General features: G+C 43.7%; 1 protein-coding gene across 1 annotated transcript; it reads right to left on the bottom strand.

Moving 5' to 3' along the window:
* On the bottom strand, positions 1 to 24,936 carry HEBP1 (heme binding protein 1). Its single transcript, XM_072798961.1, has 4 exons — positions 24,744 to 24,936; positions 15,914 to 16,052; positions 13,560 to 13,740; positions 1 to 590 (listed from the first exon to the last, which is right to left on the bottom strand). The coding sequence occupies exons 1-4, from the start codon at positions 24,819 to 24,821 to the stop codon at positions 419 to 421; spliced, it is 570 nt and encodes a 189-aa protein (XP_072655062.1). The 5' UTR covers positions 24,822 to 24,936; the 3' UTR covers positions 1 to 418.
* Between the last annotated feature and the right edge of the window lie 440 nt (positions 24,937 to 25,376).

Raw genomic sequence — 25,376 nt, 5'->3', positions numbered from 1 at the left:
TGTTTTAAGTCAAAGATCTTTATTTTCAGACAAAGGCCTCGTAAGAATCACAGAGGAAGGATCATGCACAAATCGCATTTCCCTCCCTCAACAACAAAAACACAGGTTCAATAATTTTTAAAGATCAGTTCTGAGGGACCCAGTGAGCTGAGAGAATGTTTGCTGGATTTTTTCTCATCTACCACAGAAATGTCTCAGTCAGTTCGAAGGATGCTGCCTATCTTGGCTGAATTATTTCCCACCGGGAGAGAAAGAGCATGGACAAAATACACATGTTTCAGAAAATTGGCAGTACATGGCTTTGAAGGAAAGTTGGATTAAGCTAGAGATACAGTTGGAAGCTGTGCTCCCTCCTTCTCCCCTGAGGAAGTGGAAACACAGAAACACCCGTCCGGGAAGTTCTAACTCAGCGCGTTACTCATGCTTTCACCAGCCAGACCTCATTGCGACGTCCGTAGGGCTTCATGGGAGGGTCATACCCAGTGCAGAAGTAGATGTCACTCCGGCAAGTGGCCGTGCCCTCTAGGGCAGTACGGAGCTGGGCGGCATGAGCTACGTAGTCAGCTTCCTTGGCATAACCACCAAATTGCCTGAGGGACAAAAGCAAGGGGCTGGTTAAGAGAAAACATGGTCTCCAAGAGAGGGGGATCTTTAAAAAAGAAGTTGTCACCTGCTGCTCTTACAAGCACACTAGAGCAGTGAGACTGCACATCTGCCACTTCCCAGATGGGTGGATTTGACCCCTCCGAGCCTCAGATGCTCGTTTGTACACCTGGGATATGCTGTCTTTTTCCTCCAGGGTTGTTATGAGCATTAAATACAATAATGGATGTGAAAAAACACCAATGCAGAGCCTGAAACATGACAGTCAAGTACTAAGCGTGAGCTTCCCTTTGCTTTCTGAATTGTCCCTGGGTGACAGTAGGCTGACCTTCCCCTAGGCCATGCCTTTACCCTTCTCTCTAGCTCTCTACTGCCTTGGCAGCTCCTCCTCTTGGCCCCTCTGTCTCCAGCTGGGGAAGGAGGAGGCTGCAGGGGCATTAGTTCAGGAGGAGCTGTAGCTAATGCTTCTCCCCCAGCAGATCCTTTCTGATGAGTGAGCACAGCAGAGCAGTGACAAGTAGCAGCTTTGTTAAAAAACAGAGCGACCAAAGGCAGGGACCCAGGGAAACCTTGGGAGGCCCCTTGGCAAGCTTTAAGCATACCCCAAATAAAGAAATCACTTCTAATAAACCCCTTTTCCTGCTCAAATCATGAAAGCCTTCTTTTTCTAGTAAGTAAAAAGACTTGCCTAAATCAGGCTTTTCTCTTAATGGCAGAAGGTGGTGACAGAGAAGGAATAAAGCTTGTCTTTTCAAGATGATTATTCCCTCCTTACGTCATCTGCCTACGCTCCAAAATTCATCCTGCGGCCTACCCTAAATATACCACTCTAAATCTGGGTTGCACTAAAATCTTTATTAGAGTCAAATATGTCCCCATTTCTAATGAGCTTTATGACTCAAAAGTCTGAATCTGCACCAGGCCAAGATTAGGCCAAATGCATTATTTTTGGTGGGGTTCTCTGAGTCACACTTTGCTCTTTTATAAGTGGTTAGTCATGCTCGACAAGCATTCAGCATGTTGATTACAGGGTTATTGATGTAAAAATACCGAGGATTTCATCTCTAAGGCATTGGTTCTTCCAACGTCTAGACAACTGCTATAGGACACGGACAGAACTGAGACCAATCTGGAATAGAAGAGGTTTGGTTCAAGTATCTTAAAGAAAGACTTTAAGGCAGATGAAGAAAGTTGAACTCTAGCTTCACAGAGGCTCAAATGAGAGGAAACTGGATTAGTAGACCAAGGATGAACATTAAGGAAAGAGTGTTCTGGCAATAAAAGCCTGCAAGACAATGCAATTATTTTCAGAGATTGTCTATGGATTGCAAACCACTTGCCTGAGACAGATCAGATGCTGAATGTAGGAGCAGGTATTGAGTGTCTCCTGCATCCCACACTCATGCTGTGACACTTAATTATTATCCTCGAAAACAAACCATGTTGGCTCTTAAGTCTACAGGGTTTTGGAAACGTCTAAAGAAGGAGTGGTCCTCAAATACCTCCACTGATCATTTGGTGGCAAAAGGGCTAGTTGTATGCTCAGTCCTACCTCAGCCCCTTTCTAGCTCATGGCCTTGGGTAAATGCCTTAACTTCTCTAACCTTCAGGTCCTTCATCTGTTAAATCGGGCTGATTGTATCAATCTCAGAAGGCTGTTGTGAAGATGAAGGAAGACAAGATGGTGGACAGTTCAGCGTAGTGCCCAGCGCACAGTAAGCCCACAATGAGCAGCAGCTATTACTGTTACTTTGCAATTGTTGAGAACAGCCATCTAGTTCCCTGCCTCCTGGGATGAGGGACATGACGGTGATCTCAAGTAATATCAGGCCAGGAAGGGCTGCCCGGGTGGCTCAGTGGTTTAGCGCTGCCCTCAGCCCAGGGTGTGATCCTGGAGACCCGGGATCGAGTCCCACGTCAGGCTCCATGCAAGGAGCCTGCTTCTCCCTTTGCCTGTATCTCTGCCTCTCTCTCTCTCTCTCTGTGTCTCTCATGAATAAATAAATAAAATCTTTGAAAACAAATTAAAAAATTAAGAAAAATATCAGGCCAGGAAGAGAGACTAGTAATGAAGAGGTGGCTCGATGAACAATCTCACCTTCTCGACTGGCCCTTCTCTCAAAATCTTATTTAATCTTTTTTTTTTTTTTTTTAATTTAATCTTTAACCCTGCTCCCCCTTCTCATTCTTTTTCCTTTTTTATCCTTGTTTTTTCTTTTCTTTTCACTCTCTTCCTCTCTTTCTTTTTTAATTTCTCTTTTTTTTCACAGCACTTACGACCTTCTAACATACTACATAATTCATTTATTGTGTTCATTGTTTATGGTCTGAGTTTCCTGGTAGAATAGGCCCCATGAAGGCAAGGATCTTTGTCATGTTTTGTCCACTGGTGTAGCCTGAGCACCTAATACAGTGCCTGACACATGTTAGATCCTTTGGCTAAATCAACAATTCTGGAGTAAACAACAAAAGTTAGTGTCTTCAGGTCTTCAGGTTGATAGACCTCAAGATGATAGGGCTTAAGACTGTTTGCCTCCATATTCACTCATTCATATAATAAAGTCCGAAGCACACACTAAGGGGACAGTGGTGGGAATCCAAACAAGGAAACGATTGACTGGAGCCCACTGGGAAGGGCCTTGAATGCTATGCCAAGGATTTTGATCCTAGATGCAAAGGTGGACCTTGCTTTGAAAGTAAGGGCTGACATGATTGTGTTAGGTTGTGTTTTGATAGCTTTGGTGGCACTGGAGGAAAGAGATGGAATTACTGGAGGCCAGGAAACAGTCAAGTGTGAGATGGCAAAGGCCTCTGGACAAAGGCAAACTTGACAGGGGACTGGATATGAGGGGAGGGCGCAGGGAAAGGGAGGAGTTGAGGATTCTCTAGGGCTTCCAGTGATATGGTTTGGGTGCATGTTGATATGAGGGTGTGTCTATGAAATATATTCGTGTACCTATGTGTCAGGCACTGTGCAAATTTCCTCCAACCTGGGAAAGAACTGGAGCCAGAGATCCTGATTTGGGAAGGAGGTGGGCCTAGTGACAGTTACTGGGAGTCCTCAGTGAGTGGGTACTGGCTATAATCATGGTAAGGAGGGAGACGAGGCCTAGATGGTGAGCAGACAGGGTGTCAGCAGGTCACTCTTGAGAATCCTAGTCCCCAAGTGGTGGGTGGAAGGAGAGCCCTTGGCAAGGGCACGGGAGAAGGAGCTGTCTGAGAAATACAAGAAGACCCAGCAAGTGATACAGAGAATGTCATCATTTGGGGATTTTTAAATGCACTAAAAAAAACCCCCTCCCAAAACAACAAAAAGACCAATTTAAAAATATGTATTCCCAGGCTGACTGAGAAGCTGATAATGAGGATAAAAATTTCCTTCTTGCTTCATCATGGAAGCATTTTTCTAGAAAATAAGCAAGTGAATGGGTTATGAAACAGCAAATACATGTGTTCCCTTCATGGCCAGCCTAACCAACACGCCCTCACCCAATCACAGAACTGCACAAACAAGCCAGAACACTAAACCCAACCAGGTGCATGGCCTTCATTTATAGGATGGAGGCCCAGTGCTAGCTCCTCAGCTCGTTCTGGGATAAGCCACCTCATTCCTCCCTGCCTCAGCTTCCAAGGTGTACACAGAGGAGAACACAGTGCCCACAGCTCTCCAAGCTCACAAGCACATTTGAGTGTGACTTCCAGAATTCTCATAAAGCACTGTGAGCTCCTCAAAGGAGGTTAACATGAAGTCTATACAATATTTTTGTAAGCCTATTAACAAGTCTCTGTCTCCATCTTCAAAGAAACTCTCCTCCAGGGCACTGTATTTTATCCCCCCACCCCCATGTCAGAGATCAGTATTTGGAAGAAAGAATTTGGTTACTATGGGAACCGAGTAAAGACACACAACCCCCTTGATTCCACACAACCCCCTTGATTCCAGAAACACAAAAGGAGCTGTCTGGAAGCGTTTGGAACAATCTGGAAGAGTTCGCAGGGTGGGAATGAGGCAGGCATCAATGAAGTGGGCTAACAAATGGAGGCTTTGGGCCAAGGAAAAAAAAAACAAAATCATAATGGTTGAGGCATGCAGTGACATAGACAAAGAAATGGATGGTCTGAGCCTGACCCTCTGACTTGGTCTAGCAAATCAACAAATGAACACAAATTTGGGGGAGAGTCTGCTATGCACATAGCTCTGTGCTAGGCAAAAGTAGTGTTGAGACTAGGAGCTGATAATTCCATGTCAATAGGAAAGAAGCTTCACATCATAAGCCATTTATTTCATTCAGTCAGACTGAACCATGCTTGCCAAGTTGAACATGACACGGCACAAAACACAAGTGAGACACCACACAGTTGTAAAGATGATAAAGACGTCTTCCTACCCTTGTGAGGTCTCACTGTAGTGGTCAGGCCAGAAACACACATTAAGATTATATAGGGCAGAAGGAAGCACTAGAATGAAGGCAGAAGGTACAGATGGAATGCTCTGGGGGTGGGGAATAGGAAATGATTAGCTCTGACTTATAACATGAAGGGAAGGCATCATGGAAGACCTGATATTAAGCCATTGTTTATTGAGCATCTCTTCTTGATGTCAGCAATGAACACTATGACAAAAATGCCGGGCCTCACACAGTTTCCAATAAGCAGAGGCTGGAGAAGGGCCATGGGAGGAGCTGGGTGAGTGGAAGTGAATGCTGCATGTGTAGGTGTTCGGGGGGAGGTAGGAGGTTGGCATATCCTGAGAGCAGGTGGACATGGAGCAGGGCCACATCGTGGATTAAATGCTATGACAAAGCATTTTTACTAGGCTTCACTGCCTGGCTGGACATTTGGGAACCCAACTCAAAGTCTATCCATCCCCCATCTCATTTTATTACCAGCTGGGGCTCTGTTCCCAATCCTAACATGTGCCTAGGTCAGAGGCAGGTCAGAGGCAGGTCCGAGGTCCAAAGCAGAGTTGAGAGGCAGAGGATGGTAGTAGGATTGGTCTTGTGCTTTATGGCTGGCAGTGAGAAAAGGACACTGTAGAGGGGCAGAGGAGGAAGACTTAGAAATAATCAAGAGGACACAGCAATAGTTCAGGCAAGAGGAGCTGCAGATGGAAGGGAAAGCACGGTCAGGAGGTGACAAGGACTTGGCCAACAGCTGATGTGGAAGGTGAATGTGTCAGGATGCCATTTGAATGGGATGAGCAGGAGGATGGAGGGGACTTTTAGTGAAACAGAACACAGGGCAACAGGTCTGGGAGGAAATCCATTTTTCACGTATTGATTTGGGAAACCTTAGGAAGGTTTATGTGGAGACGCTCCCAGGGAGCTGGCGCTTGGGAGATGCAGTAGCACCAGCTGTGTTGACTCGGGCTCATCCACCCAGAAATGGTGATTGAAGCTACTTCCAAGTACCCATCCATAAAAGACTAGTGGGTTATTTGACCAGTTGTGGGGGGAAATGGTGATTAACTAGGTTTTTGATTCAGAATCTTGTCACTGTCAGGACTCTCAGAAGTGAGGAGGCTTCAGTGTCAGAAGTGCTCAGGAGACATTTGCCAAATGGAACTGAACCTGCCACTGAGCACACACATTACATGGCATACCTGCTGTATGTCTGTCCAGATGGCACATAAGCTCCCCAGGGCCAGGCCTTCATCACCTCATTGCCTGCCCCTCTTACTGGGAAATACTTCATGCCAAAGTGTTTTCCAGTAAGAAATATGCTTCCCTATAGTTTCAATCCACAAATACCACTTCTCATCTCTGAAATAACACAGGCCTGAAATATCAGGGACATTTGTTTCTCGTCTGTTTTCCCCACCAGGATGTTTTTGCTGCCTCAAAGAGCGGATACTTTGCTTGTTCCCCTGCTCTATTTCGAGCACCAGAAACAATTCTTGGCACAGAAAAAGTGAATAATGAATACATGGGTTTTTTTTTTGAATGAATGAATACATGTGTAAATGGCATCATCTTGGTCATCATGTTGAGTCTCATAAATGCTAAGACATTTCAGGGAGCTGGAGAGATGGTCGGGTTGGAGATTTACCAATGGAAGAGGACCAAGAACTTTAGGGAGGACAGCAAAAAAGGAGAAATGTGGGGAAGGCAAGGACCCAGACTTTCACTAGCTTATTTATTGCCCAACTTTCAACTGAGCACTTACTAGAGGATAGCTCAAGCCCTGCCCTCAAGAATATTCTAGTGAGGGACAGGACAATAAACAAATGGACAAATGGGTTATATAATGCAAGTAGTAAGGTGAAGTAAGTAAGGTGAAGAAAAGTAAGTAAGTGAAGAAAAGTAAGTAAGGTGAAGAAAAGTAAGGTGAAGAAAAGTCAAGCAGGGTAAGAAGACAGAAAAGGAGGGGTGCTATTTTTGATAGAGTGGTCAGGTGAGGCTCCTTGAAATCAAGATGACAGAGTTTGGGTGTTGAGCAAACCAAAGAGGCAAAACTGTGTTATGTTATCCATGGCTAGGGCCTCCTGTGATTACAGATGGGTGCTGGAATGATCTAGGAACTTGGCTAACACTGATCTAAAGTGCTCCTAAGCAATAAAATGGAACACCCTTTGGGTTAGCAGTTGGGCCCTTTCTTTCCAAGGGAAACAGGCTAACATTTACTGAGCATCTACTTAACGTCCAGCATCGTGTAGGCATCTATGGACACCATGTTTCCTCCTCACAACAACCCTGGCTGTTAGCTACCTCCATCTTGTACTTAGAGAGACCAAGGCACAGAGAGGCTTGGTAACACACCAGAGGTCCCATGGCCATGGAGCAGGAGAGCTAGGATTGGATCACAGGTCACCCTGACAACGAGATCATTGTTTCCAATTCTTTCTTTTACATCCAGACATTTCACCATTTTACTAAGAAATTTCATTACCATCCGCCCTCTCCTGCCATTGGTCTCTGTTGAACCCAGTGCCACACTGCGCTAAGGAAGCTGTGCTGTAACCTAGGTGGCCTTTAGGGAACACAGAAGGACCTGGAATATGGCCACCCATATAAGTGTGAGGATACTTCCATTGCATCTTGTGAATACTAAGATTCTGAGAGTGTTATTCCTTTTTAACCTTCTACCCACTGACAGGTAATATATGCTACTAATAAATGCACAATCCCTTCTGAAAATCCCTTTCCAAGGTCATACAAAAGGGAGCCTGAATTAAGGATGCAAGGCTTTCATTTTAGAAGTAATTTTACCATCAAATGCACTTACCATGTATTTGAACTAGTACTTTTGCCTTCTACTACCTCGTTCACTCTGCCTTCCACAGGAAGGGGCTTTTATTTTTTTTTTTTTTTTTTTTTTTTTTTTTTTTTCTTTTTTTTTTTATTGGTGTTCAATTTACTAACATACAGAATAACACCCAGTGCCCGTCACCCATTCACTCCCACCCCCCGCCCTCCTCCCCTTCTACCACCCCTAGTTCGTTTCCCAGAGTTAGCAGTCTTTATGTTCTGTCTCCCTTTCTGATATTTCCCACACATTTCTTCTCCCTTCCCTTATTTTCAGGAAGGGGCTTTTAAATGCACATTTGACTGTGCAGTGACACCAAGTGGCTAGCTGAGGAATAACACAAGCTAATTTTAGGACCAGGTGTTCCCGAAAAAAGCATCCACAGAGCCAAGCTAGACACTGTATTTATCGCACTCATCTGTTTAGGTTAACAGGGAATTAACAGGAATCTTCCACAGACCTGACTTTGATAGTAGCTTTTAAGAGACATCCCATCCCACCATGAGGAACCAGGGTTCCTTGGAGAAATAGCTAATTCCAGCTTTAGGGCAAGAAATGCCAAAATGTGTTTGCAACACCTTGTCATACCAGAAGCCAAGGAAGCTACCATAGAGTACTAGAGTCATATCAAAAGGACGAAGAAACCAGTTTGAAGAGGCTCCCACTGGCCAAAGATGGGACAATTTCAGCATCAGTAAGAACAACTGAAAGAACAGAAACACATCAATTATGTTTAAATTCGTATGTTTATATTGATGCTCAAAAAACAGGGATCACCATCACCTTGCCTGTAGAGGAAGTTCAGGAATGAAATCATTCTTCTGAAAACAGACAAAGAGAAGGCAACAAGCTAAAGAGAAGGTATCTTGCCTTTTCCCTGTGACTCCGTCTCAGGGAAACCAAATAGCAGATGAGGGGAGGTTTCTCTTTATCAAAGTATTCCAGCTAATAAATGAAGGAAAATAAATGAAGGAAAGAATGACACATTATCATTTTTATAAACTCTATTGAGGCAAGGCATCTAAGTAAGGGTGATCTACAGCCACTGACATCACAAAAACAGAGGCAAGCAAACATTATGAGTCCCTGACGGCGGTATACACCATTACTTATGAAATATCCTTGTTGAAAGCACCAACCTGAATCTGACCATGCCTCTGGTTCTAACTAATAATTTACAGGCAATGCCAGAGGCAGAGAACATGTTAAAATGCCAATGGAAAGGCAGTCTGCAAAATTCAGACTATGGGAAACAATAGGACAAATGATCCATAAGTAGCAATGAAAAATGAAAAGGTGTGGTAGTGAGAAAAGCCACAGGTTAGTAAAAGCTTAAAAGGTACACCAGATAATTGCAATGGATGGAATTTTATTTGGATCCAGGTGCAAACAAACTTTAAAAGCAAATTACCAGATAGTGGTGGAAATCTGAACCCTGGACATTTTATATTATTATGATACTAATGAAATGATGTTAAAATTTTAGGAGGAGTAAGACATTATGATTGTCTTTATAAAAAGTTTTTTGTAGCCACACTGAAGTATTTATGGATGAAATTAATATAATGTCTGCAGTTTGCCTCAAAATAACCCAGTGGAGGGGCTGGGTGGCAGTTGTGAGGGTACACATGACACAGATCTGCCCTGGAGTTGAGTTAATTATCACTGAAGGTGAGTGATGAGTTCCATAGGATTTCATTACCTTATTCTATCTTGTTATGAGTTTGAAAATTTCCATACTAAAAAGTTAGGGACAAAAGAAAAGCATCGTGCCAACTCATTACCCTGGCTCTGGTAAAAACACCAGCCCTGTCTGCTTGAAGTCTGCTTGAAGTGAACTGATTTAATCATGCCAATGCTATTCCTTACGAAATCAAAAGGGGCAAAGGGAAAAAATAATTACTGAAACCTACCACAGGTCATACATAGTAAGTCATCTGTAAAAACAGATGCATTTTAGTAAGTACTAAAAGATATTCTTTAGTAGTAATCCTATGAGGTAGGTTGTTACAGGCACTTAGCAGATGGGGAAACTGTCTTAGGCTCAGTGACTCCCCGAGCATCATTCTGGGATTCAAACAAAAATATACTTGTTCATTAGGGTGTACCAGCTTGCCTCCCAAGACTCGAGAAAGAGAATGGAAAAGAGGGAGCAGGAATAAGGGTGAGACAGAAAAGACACAGCACCCAAGGTTTAAGGAGGCACTCACTCTCAGTGCCAATCCTGCACTTAGACAGCTGTGCACTTGAAAGTGGGTGCCTCCTTAAATTTTGTACCACCGCCACCACCTCGCTTCCCCACTCTAGTCCTTGCCCTTGGGAAAGATATTCTGTTCCTAGAGTTTGCTTTCTCTGCAGCCTCTGTAGTGAAGGCTGGAAAGTCTGAATGATGGATGGCTGGAGTAGAAGAGCTAGGGGCCCCGCTGCAGTACACTCACTGTCCTCTGGGGGGCTCTGCAGCACCTGGCCTAGGGCTGCTCAGAGCAGACAAGCTCACATTCCCAGCATTAGTGTCAGTTCCAGAGAAAGCTACATGTTCAGGTGCAAGGCAGCCAAAAAGTAAGTTCAGAGGCCCCTGGGGGTAGACAAAAACTGCCCAATGCAAGATTATTTGTTAACCTATTTTTCTTTAGGTTTTTCTAGAGCAGAACCAAATCCACACTTATAGTTAATACTGGTCAAGCTCCTGGTCTGTGACTGTACATGGTTCAGCGTTTGTTACAATGTAGGATTTTAACAAATGGGGAGTCACTGATTATCTACAAGAGACTTGTTTTCTGAAGAGTTCAGACCCAAAGAATAAAAATATGTAACCATCTGCCACCCTGTTAGGCTCTATAGTCAAAAGAAATATGACCTCAAATAAGGCCCTGGAAACAGGATGAGAATGATAATAGGATGCATGTGTGCTCTGCTCAAAGGACCATGGATAGTGAACAACTAAGGGGGTGGCAGTCCAGTTCTGGCAAATATTCCTTGTTGTCTGGCATTCAAGGGGAGCATGGAATAAAAAAGGAGGTCCCTCAAGTCCTATATATTCATATACTCATTTATGTATTCATGACCCCAAACTAGAGTTTGGCTTAGATATTCCTTGAGTCTCCCAGAACGCTACTGTGACTAATGTAGGTGCTTAGCTTAAACTGAGGGGATACTCTATCCAAGTCAATTTGGCAACTGGCAAAGTATTTATTCAGATACAATGCAAATGTTTGTGTGCTATAAGCTAAAGAGAATGAAATGAGAAATTGTCAGGACTCGGCATTTCTTAACTTAATTCATCAACAATATAAATTAATTAGAAAAAAATCCAATTTGTATCAAAAAGAATAAAATACCTAGGAATAGGGGTGCCTGGGTGGCTCAGTCAGTTAAGCATCTGCCTTCGGCTCAGGTCATGATCCTAGAGTACTGGGATGGAGTCCCACATTGGGGTCCCTGCTCAGTGAGGGGTCTGCTTCTCCCTCTGCCCCTCACCTTGTTCATGTTCTCTCTCTCTCTCTCTTGCTCTTTCTCTCTATCAAATGTGTGAATAAAATAAAAAAAAAAACCTAGGAATAAATTTAACCAGGGAGGTAAAAGATCTATACACTGAAAACTCTAAGACATTAATGAAGAAAATTGGAGAAGGGACAAATAAGTGAAAAGATATTCCAAGCTCATGCATTGGAAAAATTAATATTCTTAAGATGTATATATTTGTATGGAACTACAAAAGACCCCAAATAGCCAAGCAATTTTGAGAAAAAAGAATAAAGCTAAGCATATTTCCTAATTTCAAACTATATTACAAAGTTATTGTAATCAAAACAGTATGGTGTTTATATAAAAATAGGCATATAGATCAATGAAACAGAATAGAGAGGTCAGAAAAAAACTCATGCATATAAGGTCAACCTACCTAGAATAAAGAAGCCAAAAACAGTGTCTTCAATAGACAGTGTCTGGAAAATTGGACAGCAACAGACAAAAGACTGAAATTGGACCTCTATCTTATACCATACACAAAAATCAATGTAAAATAGGTTAAAGACTTGAACATTAAGACCTGAAACGATTAGATTCCTAGAAGAAAACATAAGGAGTAAGCTCCTTGGCATTAATCTTGGCAACAGTTTTTTGTATTTGGTGACAAAAGCAAAAATAAATGAGTTTTTGTCAAACTAAAAAGCTTCTGTATAGCAAAGGAAACCATCAACGTAACAAAAAGGCAATCTACTCAATGGGAGAAAATGTTTGCAAATCATATATCGGATAAGGAATTAAAAGCCAAAATATATAAAGAACTCTTATGACTCAATAGCAAAAAAGCCAAACATTTTGATTAAAAGATGGGCAGAGGATCTGAATAGACATTTTTCCAAAGAAGACATACAAAGGCCAATAGGTACATGAAAAGGTGCTCAATATCACTCATCACTAGTGAAATACAAACCAAAGCCAAAATGAGATACCACTTTACATCGATTAGAATGGCGAATATCAAAAACACAAGGAAAAACAAGTGTTAGTGAGGCTATGGAGAAAAGGGAATCCTTGTGCAGTGTCGGTGGGAATGTGAATTGGTGCAGCCACTGTGGAAAACAGTATGGAGGTTCATCAAAAAAATTAAAAGAACTACCATATGATCCAACAATTCCACTTCTGGGCTTCTGGGTATATATATATATATATAAAGGAATTGAGATCACTTATAAAATTTTTTTTTTTAAAAAGGAGGAAATCACTATCTTGAAGAGATATTTACACTGCCATGTTCATTGAAGCATTATTTACAATAGTCAAGGCATGGAAACAATGTAAGGCCCATCAACAGAAGATATGGTATATATACACAAAGCAATATGATTCATACATTAAAAAAAAACACAGAAAATCTGCCATTTGTGATAACATGGATGACCTTAAGGATATTATGCTAAGTGATATTTCAGAGAAAGGAAGATGCTACATGATCTCACTTGTATGTAGAATTTTAAAAACAACCACACAACCAAACTCATAGGTAGAAGAGACTGGTGGTTGCCAGAGATGGGATGTGGGTAGGGAATGGGAGAAATGGGTGAAGGTGGTCAAAAGGTACAAATTTCCAGCTATAAGATAAATTTGTCCTGGGAATGTAATGCAGAGCAAGGTGACTATAGTTAACAATACTATAATATATATTTGAAAGTTATTAAGAAAGCAGATCTTTAAAGTTCTCAACTCAAGAAAGAAATTATAACTATGATGGATGTTAACTGAACTTACTGGGATGACCATTTCACAATATTTATTTATTTATTTATTTATTTATTATTATTATTTTTTTTAATTTTTATTTATTTATGATAGTCACACATTGAGAGAGAGAGAGAGAGAGAGAGAGAGAGAGAGAGAAGGAGAGGCAGAGACACAGGCAGAGGGAGAAGCAGGCTCCATGCACCGGGAGCCCGACGTGGGATTCGATCCCGGGTCTCCAGGATCGCGCCCTGGGCCAAAGGCAGGCGCGAAACCACTGCGCCACCCAGGGATCCCCATTTCACAATATTTATATATATCAAAGCATTTTATGTTGTATACTTTAAGTTAATACAATGTTATATGTTAATTCTATCTCTATAAAACTGGAATAAAATACACAGTTAATGCAAATGCTCACTGCAGATGATCAAGGAGCGGTTATGGAAATCAGACGTTACCCTTGGATGTCTAAAGAATCATCTCCTTACAGGGAATAGACAGTGATGCTTTCCCTCTCCTCGATCTTAATGCTGTCATCAGTGGGAACCGGCGGGTTGCTTTGAAACTGGTTTGGAATCCGGAACCAGACTTTTAATTTCTTCTGTAGGGAGCCATCATCACCAGGAAACACAGCAAAGGAAACAGGAACTGTCATCCCCATTCCAATCCCTGAAAACATAAAAACCCACAGAGTGAGATGGGTATTATAGACAGAACTTGTTCAGGACTGTGGAAGATCTGCTAGTCTCATTCTTCTTCCAAGATAGTATTTTTTGTTCTTGAAATTAGTAACAAACCTTTTAGGCATTAAAAAATATATAGTCAGATACATTTAAAAAAAACTCTTATTTGTGTATATTGGAAATAGGACTGTAGTGACCCAACTCATTTGGAAAAAAATTATTTGGTAATATACATTAAGACTGTAAATATCCTCGTATCTAATTATTTTCTATTTAAATATACATTTTAAGCAAGTAATCCAAAATACGGAAAAGGGGCAACCTGAGTGGCTCTGCAGTTTAGCGCTGCCTTCAGCCCAGGGCATGATCCTGGAGATCCGAGGTGGAGTCCCACATCAGACTCCTTGCGTGGAGCCTGCTTCTCCCCTTGCCTGTGTCTCTGCCTCGATCTCTCTCTCTCTCTCTCTCTCTCTCATGAATAAATAAATAAAATCTTAAAAAAAAAGATCAAAATATGGAAAAGGCTAGAGGTAATAGGATATTCATTGCAGCAGAATTAATAATTGTGAGAGACTGGGAGCCATATCAATGTTCCAAAAAGAATGTGTCTAAGTAAATTATAGACACATGATGCAATATAATGTGGCTATTAAGAATTAGACTTAAGAAGACTATTGAGCAATAGTGGAAAATAGTTATAACAACAGAAAGATATATAATTGCACAAACACTATGATTACATTTTAAAGGTCTATTAAAAAGCTCTAAAGAAATACATTCAGAAGACAGCAATGATCATATTAAAAAAGATGGATCAGGGGTGCTGTTTTGTTATTTTCAAGATTTTCTTTAATGAGTTTTATCATTTAAAAAATTTTTTTAAAGACATGTATTTATTTAAGGGGGGGAGGGGCAGAGGGGGAGAGAGAGAGAATTCTAAGCAGACTTCATGCTGCTCATAGAGCTGTGGGGCTCGATCTCAAGACCCTGAGATCATGACCTGAGCAGAAATCAAGAGTCAGATGCTCAACCAACTGAGCCACCCAGGCACCCCCAGTTTTATCATTTTTATACATATTGTCTTCTAAAAAAAAAAGTTACAACAGTACTATGAAGGAAAAGATTTTCTTTTTCTTTTTTTAAAGATTTTATTTATTTATTCATGAGAGACAGAGAGAGAGAGACAGAGACATAGGCAGATGGAGAAGCGGGCTTCCTGCAGGAAGCCTGCTGTGGGACTCGATCCCAGGACCGCAGGATCACGATCTAAGCCAAAGGCAGACACTCAACCACTGAGCCACCCAGGTGCCCCGAGAAGGAAAAGATTTCTTCCTGACCTCCTACTAATGGACTTATTGTCCAAAGCCTGGTTTCTTTACTACCAAATGTTACTGAGGTTAATACCAGTTTCTGACTTTCCAAATTATCAGCTTGAAAAAATATCCATAAAATTAACATCACATCTCTTTTTTCACCTCATTTTCTGACCCATTTTGGGTTTGCACTGATTCTAAAGAGTAGTCCAAATTAGAGAGCTTTAGAGTTAAATTCATATTTAAACATGGTTTACATGTTGACAGGTACACTGAAACTTCAGGTTCATCATTTTAAAAATACCCCTATCCTGCAGCCAGCATAAAGGGCCAAGTCTAAGAATGGAGTAGCCTCCAAATTCTCAGACCCTTCATTTGCCAGAACAGAGCCGAGGACCTGCCATACTCATTATTCACTAAGCCTCAGTACCCCACAGATTTTGAGCGATCAGAGGACTGAGCAGAGATATTCAGCCTGGAGGCAAGAGGTATCAAGTCTGAGGCTGGCCTGGCTCTGTGACTTGGCTTTCTTCATTCAGTCAACCAATCCAAAGATAGTATCAGAGCTGTGGGATTAAAAAAAAACCCAGAGTGTCTATACAGTTCACACTTGGACGAGAAGCATGCATCAGTAATATGGAGCAGGGATACCGCCTACCGGTGGGTAGGCAGGGATGACGTTGGTGTGGTCCCCTAGAGCATCCCGTGCACACAGTACAAGTTCACATGCTACTGAAGCAGGTGGTGACAGGTGCCCTGTGGCCCCTCGCTGTATTTTCCCCTGATGTCACGGGACCTAGCAAGCTTGCCTCTGAGACGAGAGTCACATCCCTCAGGGATACTCACCCTTGTCATTGGTGCCTCCCACGTACTTCATGACTTTGGGCATTGCTTCCCTTAGACCCTCATCCACAGGCTTATCAGTCACTTCCACTGTGGCAAACCGCCCACCTTCACAGGTCCTTTCCTCATAGGAGACTTCTTCCTAGACACAGAATACACATGCTTAAGAGATTTAAAGTGGCAACCTGTGATCACTCTAGAAGCTGTAATGGTGCAGTTATAAGAACTGCTAAAGAGCTTTATTTTATTTACTTATTTTTATTTTTTTAAAAGATTTTATTTATTCATTCATGAGATACACACACACACACACACACACGCACACAGGCAGAGACACAGGAAGAGGGAGAAGCAGGCTCCATGCCGGGACCCTGATGTGGGACTCGATCCTGGCTCTTCAGGATATCACCTTGGACCAAAGGCAGGGGCTCAACCACTGAGCCATCCAGGCATCCCTAGAACTGCTAAAGAACTTTCTGTAATGAACCTGGGCGTGGTGACAGGGTAGAAGAGACAGTATGAGTATGAAGGGCCATGAGAAAAAGATTCTGAGATTTCTTACAAATGTACTGTCAGCAGAAAAACTTCAAATAATATCCTCAGGGAGACAAGAGAAGATATGCGTCCCAAGCCACTCAGAACACCCTTAGAATGCTATAAAAATAGAATGTTTAGAGATAAAAGAGCTTTTAGAAATTGAAAATAGGGGATCCCGGAGTGGCTCAGTGGTTTAGCGTCTGCCTTTGGCCCAGGGCGTGATCCTGGAGTCCTGGGATCGAGTCCCACATTGGGCTCCCTGCATGGAGCCTGCTTCTCTCTCTGCCTATGTCTCTGCCTCTCTCATGAATGAATAAATAAAATCTTTTTTTAAAAATTAAAAAAAAATGAAAAATTCAGTAGAGAAGTCAGAAGATAAACCTGAAGGAAATCTCCCAGAAAGTCAAGTAAAAAGCAAAGAAGTAGAAAACAGAAAAGTAAATCAAAGGATCAAGCCAGGAGATCCAACTTCTGAATGACAGGAGAGCCAGGAAAAAGAAGAAAATTGGAAAGGAGGAAAGAAGGAGCTGCAACAATAATGCCACAAACTCTAAGGCCCCAGGATTAACGTCATTCTAGAAGCAGAGCCACAGGTCAAGAAGGATCAGAGTAAAGTTCTCTTCACTCTGTACTCCCAGATGCAACTCCTCATTCCCATTCATCTAAATTGTACCCTGGACTCCCCTGAATGCCCATGGCTACTGCCACTTCCCCAGAAAGCCTTCCTCCCTGGCAGGACCCCTGCTGATCATGACCACTCCCATGCAAGTTTCGGTCCTAAGGTCATTTTCCTTTGCCCAACAGACCCACACAGCTCTTCTTTACCCCCTCCTCCGTGCCTTTTGGTATCTCATATAATTTTGTATTCCTTAAACATACACTATAAGACAATGTTTTCCAAACTTGAAAAAGAATCATGATCCAAAACAAGAAATGCAGTTTTACATCATGCCCTGTCAAGAACATCCACATGATTGAAACAAAGTTTCACAAGATAATACTGTACCCTGATGGAGGGGAGGCTTTCTAATACTACTGGCCTTTTCTTTCTTTCCTGTTGACTTCTGCTCTAGTCAAGTGAATTTTATTCCATATTCCACTAAAAGAAGGGAGATGTACTCTATATCGATTTTGCTATCTGGTAATGGAATACTGGTGCAGGTTGAAAAATCTGCTATAAAGTCTTTGTGGACCAGAACTATACCATGGAGTATCATAAACGCTCAGGCGTTTGTTTAGTGATTAAGGAGCTGCCTCTCTTACTAACAATTATGAAAAACAGACATAGGAAAAACAGTTCCTATGAGCTAAAAGAGGAGTTGGCTGCCCTAGCTGGGCAAACAGACTTCCCTGTCACATCCTAAGACTGCAAGTTCTCAACTCCAAAGGGGATAGGATGACTCTCTGGAGGTGGGTAGGGCTGGCAGGCTAAGGGGCCTGTACAGTCTGAAAAAGTACATTTACATTATAATTTTATGTTTAGAATGAAAAAAATACCTTTTTTTTTTGTAATACACAATTAAAGGAGAATAGTGAGAAAGGGGCTGGGAAAATCTGAAAGGTTTCTGAGTGCCAATTTCATCAACTTCCTTCCACATGGAGCCAGGAAAATAGCTCCAGAAGCTGCAAATCCACTGTGGCTACTAATTCTGAGGACTGCTGTGAGGTCCTCCCCTTGCAAAGTGAAACATTTCCAAAGGACCTTCAGTAGCAAATGATGTATAAATCTGGGGAGTTTTGACCTTTCTTGGTTCTGTCATAGTAGAAACTAGATTCACCCCTCATTTGATGGCCTATTGAGTCTTGCCACTTATGTTTAAAATTCTAGAAATGCTACTCTGTGAATCACAGAATTTTCTGCCTGAAAGAGGTTAAAGTTCATCCAATCCAACTAATTTTCTCAAAGAGGAAATGAAGAACCAGAGGAATAGAATTGCCCAAGAACACATAGTTATTAAGTGGTGAAAAGAGAACCAGAATTCCAATCTCCAAACCTTGGTCTGACGCTTACTGCAGGGCTCTACACTCTATGGGGGACAATGTGAGTGCTTTTCAGCATCTTTCTTTAGCTATTGAGTTAGTTCTTTCTGATAGACATTTGTATGTCTGTGTCAAACTCAGAACAGGGGCATCAGAAGTCATTTAATGCAGCTTCTTCTCTCATAGATGGAGAAACCAATGACAAGCTCTCACTGGAGAAAAGAGCTGGTTGGCTCTTTCCTTTCTTATTCATTCAACCAACAACTATGGAGTTTCTACTATGTGCTGGGTACTGTGCCAGGTGCTAAGAGACAGAGATGAAAGACACAGTCTCTGACATCAGGAAGGGTGTGGTCTAATAGAAGTAGCCAGGAAAAAGGGTTATAATCTCATGATATGTTTAAGAGAGGCAGGGCACTGTGAGAACACAGAGGAGGACTACTTAGGTTATTTTGGGGGCATGGGTGTGTGTTTATGTGTCTGGCTAGGTTAGGCTGACTTCAAGGTGCGCATAGATCATTTAGCTAGACATTCAGTCACTGATGCATTGACTTATTGAGGAAGTATTATTGAAAACCTCTGCCAGGTGCTATGGATTTGGAGATTAATATGATATGGGCAGTCTAGTGGAGTGGTGAGAAGATTATGAAATTATTTTATGATGCAGTAAATGTTCTGATAGTCTGGGGGGGGGTGATTTCGGTTAGCGGGCACCACAGGTATAAAAGAGCAGAATAGAACAGTGTGCTGCAGGCAAGGAATACAAGTGGCTCACTGGGGCTAGAGCAAAGGCTGTCAGGCAAGGAACAGCAAGAGAGGGGCTGGAGATTCTGACAGAGGCCAGACCTCCGAAGAACTCAGGCTGTCATAGGGAGGATTTTATAACCATTGTTCCAGTGACGGTGAGCTGAGCACAGGTTGGTTTCAACTACCCCAAATTAGTTCAACTGGGGCACCTGGGTTAGGCTTAGGTCACGAATCCAGAGTCCTGGGATTGAGTTCCACATTGGGCTCCCTGCTCAGAGGAAGAGTCTGCTTCCCCCTCTGTCCCTCCCCCTGCTTGTGCTCTCTCTCTTTCTCTCTCTCTTTCAAAAAAAAAAAAAAAGTAGAATCTTAAAAACAAAACAAAATAAATTAATTCAACGGACTTTGTGATCCAAATATGGGATTTTGAGTGGGAGGGGTCCTGGAAGAGAAAGGAGTTCTGGGGATGGTATAGGTGATCTGTGCTCTCAGCCTGTTCCTCAGGCAGAAAGTCCAGGGCAAGGGAAGAAAGGCTGACAAGAAAGGAATCCAGTTTAATTCAGAGAGCCAAGGCCCCCATGATAATTCTACCAATCTTTAAGGCTCAGCTCCACCTCCTCTTCCTGAGTGATCCCTGCTTCCTATTAACTCCAAAGGTTAATAACAAAGACTAAGGTTAGAAAGGCCCTTTCACATCTATCACTTCATCTGCCTTCTGTTACAGATGAGCAGCTGGACATGTAGGTCTGGAGCTCAGCAGGAGACTGATATCGAGATATAACTTTGAGAGTCATCAGCAAAAGGGGAAATTAAAGCTGTGAACAAAACTGATATTGCCCAGGGAACATACACATAGCATTCTGTATCACTTAATCCTGTTAATGTATGCCCTACCTAAAAGCCCTCATTCACCAAGTTCTTAACCTATCCCAGGTGGTCCAAGTACCACCTAGCTTCTACCTACCTTGCCAACTATACCCAGAGTACTTCCTCACTGGCCTTCCACTGTTTCCTTCAATGCCATGGTCAATCCTGCCCCAGGACCTCCGTACCTGCCTCTTCTTCTGCCTGGAATATCTCTTTCCTGTCTTTGCCTGATAGACCCCACTTATCCAGAAAGTCCCAACCTAAAGGTCACTCCTCAAAGAGGATCCTAATCGAAAACAAGTTCCCATGAGATTTTTTATAGGCTCCTGTACTTTCACAACACAATAATAATGTGTTTAATCTCCATCTGCAACCATAAGCCCCTTGGGGTCAGGAGCAATCTGTATTTACCACTGTTTCTCTTAGCATCTAGTACAATGTCTTGCATATAGTAGTTACTATAAGTATTTGTGGGAAAGGACGCTGTGGAGTAAAGCCTGGTTTTACTCTAATGACAAGGAATACAATAGAAATAGCTGAGTAGACAGATGAGAAATCAGTCTAATTGTATCTATGCTGGAGCAAAGCAAACTCACAGTATCCTAAGGTGATACTATGGCAGGTCCCATCTGTTTTTATAGCATCTATGTCCATAAACTTTCATTTGAACCATGGGATCATTGTGAAGATTTAGGTTTGAGAGATGGATATTATAAAACTACTCTAGTTCTCCAGGGAGAATTTAGAGTCTTCTCTATCTCTGTGGAAAATAAAGCACCTAGGTTAACACAGCCAACACGTTGGATTCTTCAAATTTAACGTCTTTAGTGTGTGTACTTGTCATATGGAACATAATAAGCCCACCTTTGTCCCAGATCCAGCCAGTTTATGCTCCCAGTCAGGTAAGGATTTGGCCCACAGCCACCAACACCAATTTTCAATGTTTACTGGGAACCCTGGTCAAGTTCAAATTCCAGACAGGGATCTTGCAACAATGCCTCTTGCTATGGGCTTTTCAAGGCCTTCTGCATCAATTTTTTTCCTTGCTACCTGCTATGATAAGTATACATGTTGATTCTGGAAGCCAGCTTTCTCATTATAAGAAAATAATCTGGGCAGCCTAGGTGGCTCAGCGGTTTAGCACCGCCTTCGGCCCCGGGCGTGATCCTGGAGTCCTGGGATCAAGTCCCACATCAGGCTACCTGCATGGAGCCTGCTTCTCCCTCTGCCTGTTTCTCTGCCTGTCTCTCTCTGTCTCTCTCTCTCTCTCTGACTCATATGAATAAATAAATAAAATCTTAAAAAAAATAAGAAAGTAATCTAACTCAGTACTTGTTATGTGTCAGGTGTTATTTTTAATATTTTGCACAGATTTGTTCATTTGATCCCTCCAATGATCCTGAGAAGAAGTGAGTGCTTTTATCTTTATTTTCAGATGAAACTGGTTGCACAGGGGGTTAGGTTACAGTGGGCAAGTGGTAGAGCTCAGATTCAAGCCCAGGTTGTCAGGTCCTAACCAACGTGCACAGGCTGGAAAAAAAAAATCCCATTAAGATGTCAGTTATTAACAACAGTCCTGCTCTGAGCATCCACACACCCACCTAATCCAACACAGAGAGCAACGTGCCCTCCTCCTTCCCGAGGCAATGTGGAAGGCACCTGATAAGTTATGCGGTAGCCTGGACCTCCCCATCACAATCAGTCCTGAACATCTGGTATGCTTAAACCTGAGCTACACAGGGCCTGCTGTCTGTCATCAATTTGCCCAAGAAAGTGGGCAATGGTTCCTGACCCAGATGCTTTCCAGGGCAAGAGAGATAATTTCAGGGAGGGTCTGTCTTCAAAATAATAGCCCCCTGAATTTGTATATATTTTTAAAAAAGGCTTATAAGTATCTTTGAATAGTTAAGTAATTGTCACAGGGGCACTGTCATTCTCATATTACAGTTGAGAATACAGAATATTCAGAGTTCAGAGTGGTTAGGAGGTTTAAGTAGGTTTTTTTTTTTTTTTTTGAGGTTTAAGTAGCTTACCCAAAGTTACCTGTGAAACTGATGGGAAGCTGACCGTTACCATACCCAACCAAGTGCTAGGTATTTTGTTGAACAACTTATAACTGGTTATCTCATTTAAACTTCCAAACATTCTTATTTCCTCTCAAGAGTGGTTTCAGAGAAGTTAAGCAAGTTGCCTGTGACTACACAGTTATTAAGAGCAGAGCTGAGTTCTGACATAATGATATCACTACATTTGTAGGGTGTATTAGTTTACAAAGCATTTCATGTTTTTAAAAGATGTGATATTTTTCGTTACTCTGGAAGTAGATGGGAGAGATTTTTATACCCAGTCTACAGCTGCAGAAACTGAGATCACTCAGGTTAAATGATTTGCATCAGCCTGGTAGCAATATCCCCTACGGTGCCATATTCCCATCAAATGTTGAGGGAAGATGCTTATCAGGGAGCTGTATTTATCCCTAGAGGAACCAAATCAGTGGCAGGTGACACTGTATCACTAAGGGTCTAACAGTAAACAGAAACTACTAGAGTACTTTGTTTCAAGGAATTAATTTCACAGATAACAGAAGAGCTGAGTTGCCCAACAGGGAACAGTGAGGCAACCCAGACATGAGTGAGCACCCTAGGAGACAAAGAGGGAGGATTCTGTTACCTGAGCTCAGATACCTGGATCACTCGATGGAAGCTAGAACCATGGTGGCCTGTTTAGAAAAAGCCAGAGCTACAGAGAAACTCTTGGTGCCAGAGACCCGATAGTTGGGAGGAGAGAGAGAAACACCTTCTTCCCTTCCTCCCACCCTCTTATCTCCCACTGGTGCCTCCCACTGGGTGAACCTCACTGCGAGTCGACTGACATTGGCGCCCAGGAAGCAAGCAACTGGAATCAACCCCCACTGCAGACTTCAGACTGAGACGCAGGGAACGAGCCAGGGAGGGATCTGAGGGCAAACAGGCAGCAGAGCAGCCCAGACCTTGCGTTGGCCATTGTCCCCCACAAAAGACCAAGTGAGCTGGATTCCACTACAGAAAGGAAAGCACTCGGGGAGCTGTTGGTAACATGTAGATTCTTTATGCATTAGGGCCAACAAGTACCCTAGATAGCGCTGGGCCGGATCCACAGACTGGCATGCACATGGCACACAGTCACCATCTAGCCACAGACAGAGCCTGTGGCCTGCAGTTTGCAAACATTTGTAGGCAGTTGCCAACAGTAGCTGACTTGTTTGCCCCACTCAAAACCACAGCCTCATTCCTAAAATTCCCTACTCCTGCCTCCCTTCCTCACTTGTTTTTCTTCACAGCCCTCATCACCATCTGATAAGGAAAGATATATTTGCCTGTTTGTGTGTTAGCCACTAAAAGGTAAGCTCCACGAGGCCAGGAATTTTTGTTGGTTTTGTTCCTTGCTTTATCCCTACTGCCTGTAAGAGTGAGTGGCACACAGATGGCATTCAGCAAATAGTTACTTGTTGGATAAATTAATTTTAACTAGGGAGAGCTCACATGAAGTCCGGATTTCTGGTTTTCCTTAAAAATCTGGCAAGCCTGGTTTGCATCCCTGCATAGCAACATTACTGCCTCTACAGATGGGGCTCGGAGTTCTCTCTTGGTTTCGCCTCAGTCCCCACCTTGCCTTAGAGTCTGACCCAGCCAGCTTCACTCATTTCATAACCTGCCTGGAGGATTGTAGGCATCTGCAGATGTCACCCCTGATCTGGTCTAAACTTGGTCATTCCAGTGGCAGCTGAGGGAACTCAGATGAAGTGACAGGCCTCTGGTTATAGCTGCTTGAAGTCCAGACTAGAGTCTGGTTGAGGGCTTTTGTGTGACCATCATAGTACTAAATGCCAGAACTTGGCCCCCAGACAACACAGTCCTTAAACATGCCAGGTTCTGAGCGAGGAGCGGAGTATACCAAGTGCATGAAGTACCTGTTTGCAAGGAGACTATCGTCTAGTGGCAGACTCTGTTTTCAGGGGCAGTCCAACTCGCTTGTGTTAGCACTGATGTGAATCTTGGGAGGTGGGGGATTGAGCAGTTATGCTTCATTCACCCATCCTGTATTCTGGGACCCAACTCTGGGAATTCCACTGGCCCGCATACCATTTTATAGCTCTGGGCCTTTGCACATACTCCTCCCTTTTCTGTGCACTCTTAACACCCCGGAGACCCAGAGGAAGTGTCTTCCGAAGGCCCCCTCCACAGGGGGCCCCCTGGCAGGATGGCTTGTTCCTTCCCCATGCTCCCTCCCTTGCACATATACCTCTGTGGAGCACAGGTCTTGTTCTTTTATACTCATTGCTCCTGTAGTTGGGAATTTTTTACAGACATGAACGTTTTCGGGCTCAGCAAACAAATGCTCAGAATGCCTGGGATGTTAAAATGAACCAATGCATTCAACAGGCGCTGCTTTGTCGCCCGCCACCCCGGGAGCCCGCCCGCAGAGCCACCTCCTCCGGCAGAGCCCTCGGCCTGCTGCTCTGAACTTCCCTCTCACTTCCTCCTTCCCAGTCCACGCGCCGGGCCCCTGGGCACCGGACGGCCGTGCCCCCCGCCCCGGCAGAGGCCAAGACGCACATTCTGGGGCAATCGCCGTCCCACCCGCCCGCCACGACCCGCTCCAGCCCCGGTCAGGTGCGGTGGGGGGCGCAGCCCGCTTCAGGTCCTCGGCAGCCCTGCGGGCCTACCTTGCCCCCTTGGCTCACAACCTGCCAAGGCCACGTCTCTACGCTCCCGAACAGCGAGTTCTTGATCATGCCCAGCATGGCGAGGCTGCAGCGCTCCGGACGCCCCGGCCGACGGGGGGCTGCGAGGGCGGCGGGGGCGGCGGGCGCCTGGGACTCCGCCCCGCGGAGAGGCGTTCGGGGGCGGGGCGGGGCTGGGGGCGGGGCTAGGGCGGGGCTAGGGCGGGGCTAGGGCGGGGCTAGGGCGGGGCTCGGGGGACCACGCCCCGCCTCCTCCGCCGGCCCCGCCTCCTCCGCTGAGCCTGACTTTCGCCAGGGCCTGGACGCAGATTCTCCTCCATCTGGGATTTAGGCCGCAGTGACGAGAACTTTCTACATCCCTCCCTCCCCCACTCAGTCCACCCGGGCTTCCGCTCTCAGGTACCTGAGCGCCAGACTTCCAAGCCTCTGGATTCCTCTCGTGCTTTTTTTTGTTTTCTTGGCCCTCCACCCCAAGCCTCTGCCCCCAGCACGTACTGCATGGACGAGATTCAATCTGTCGTCCCCGCCCCTGAGACACCTGATTGCTGCATCTCCACTGATAGATATCCTGGCTTCTTTCCCCCTCCACCCCATTACCTCTCACCTAGATGATTG

This window comes from Canis lupus, chromosome 25 (genome assembly GCF_048164855.1).
Source record: "Canis lupus baileyi chromosome 25, mCanLup2.hap1, whole genome shotgun sequence".
NCBI lineage: Eukaryota > Metazoa > Chordata > Mammalia > Carnivora > Canidae > Canis > Canis lupus.
This window is presented reverse-complemented; position numbering and strand designations above follow the sequence as displayed.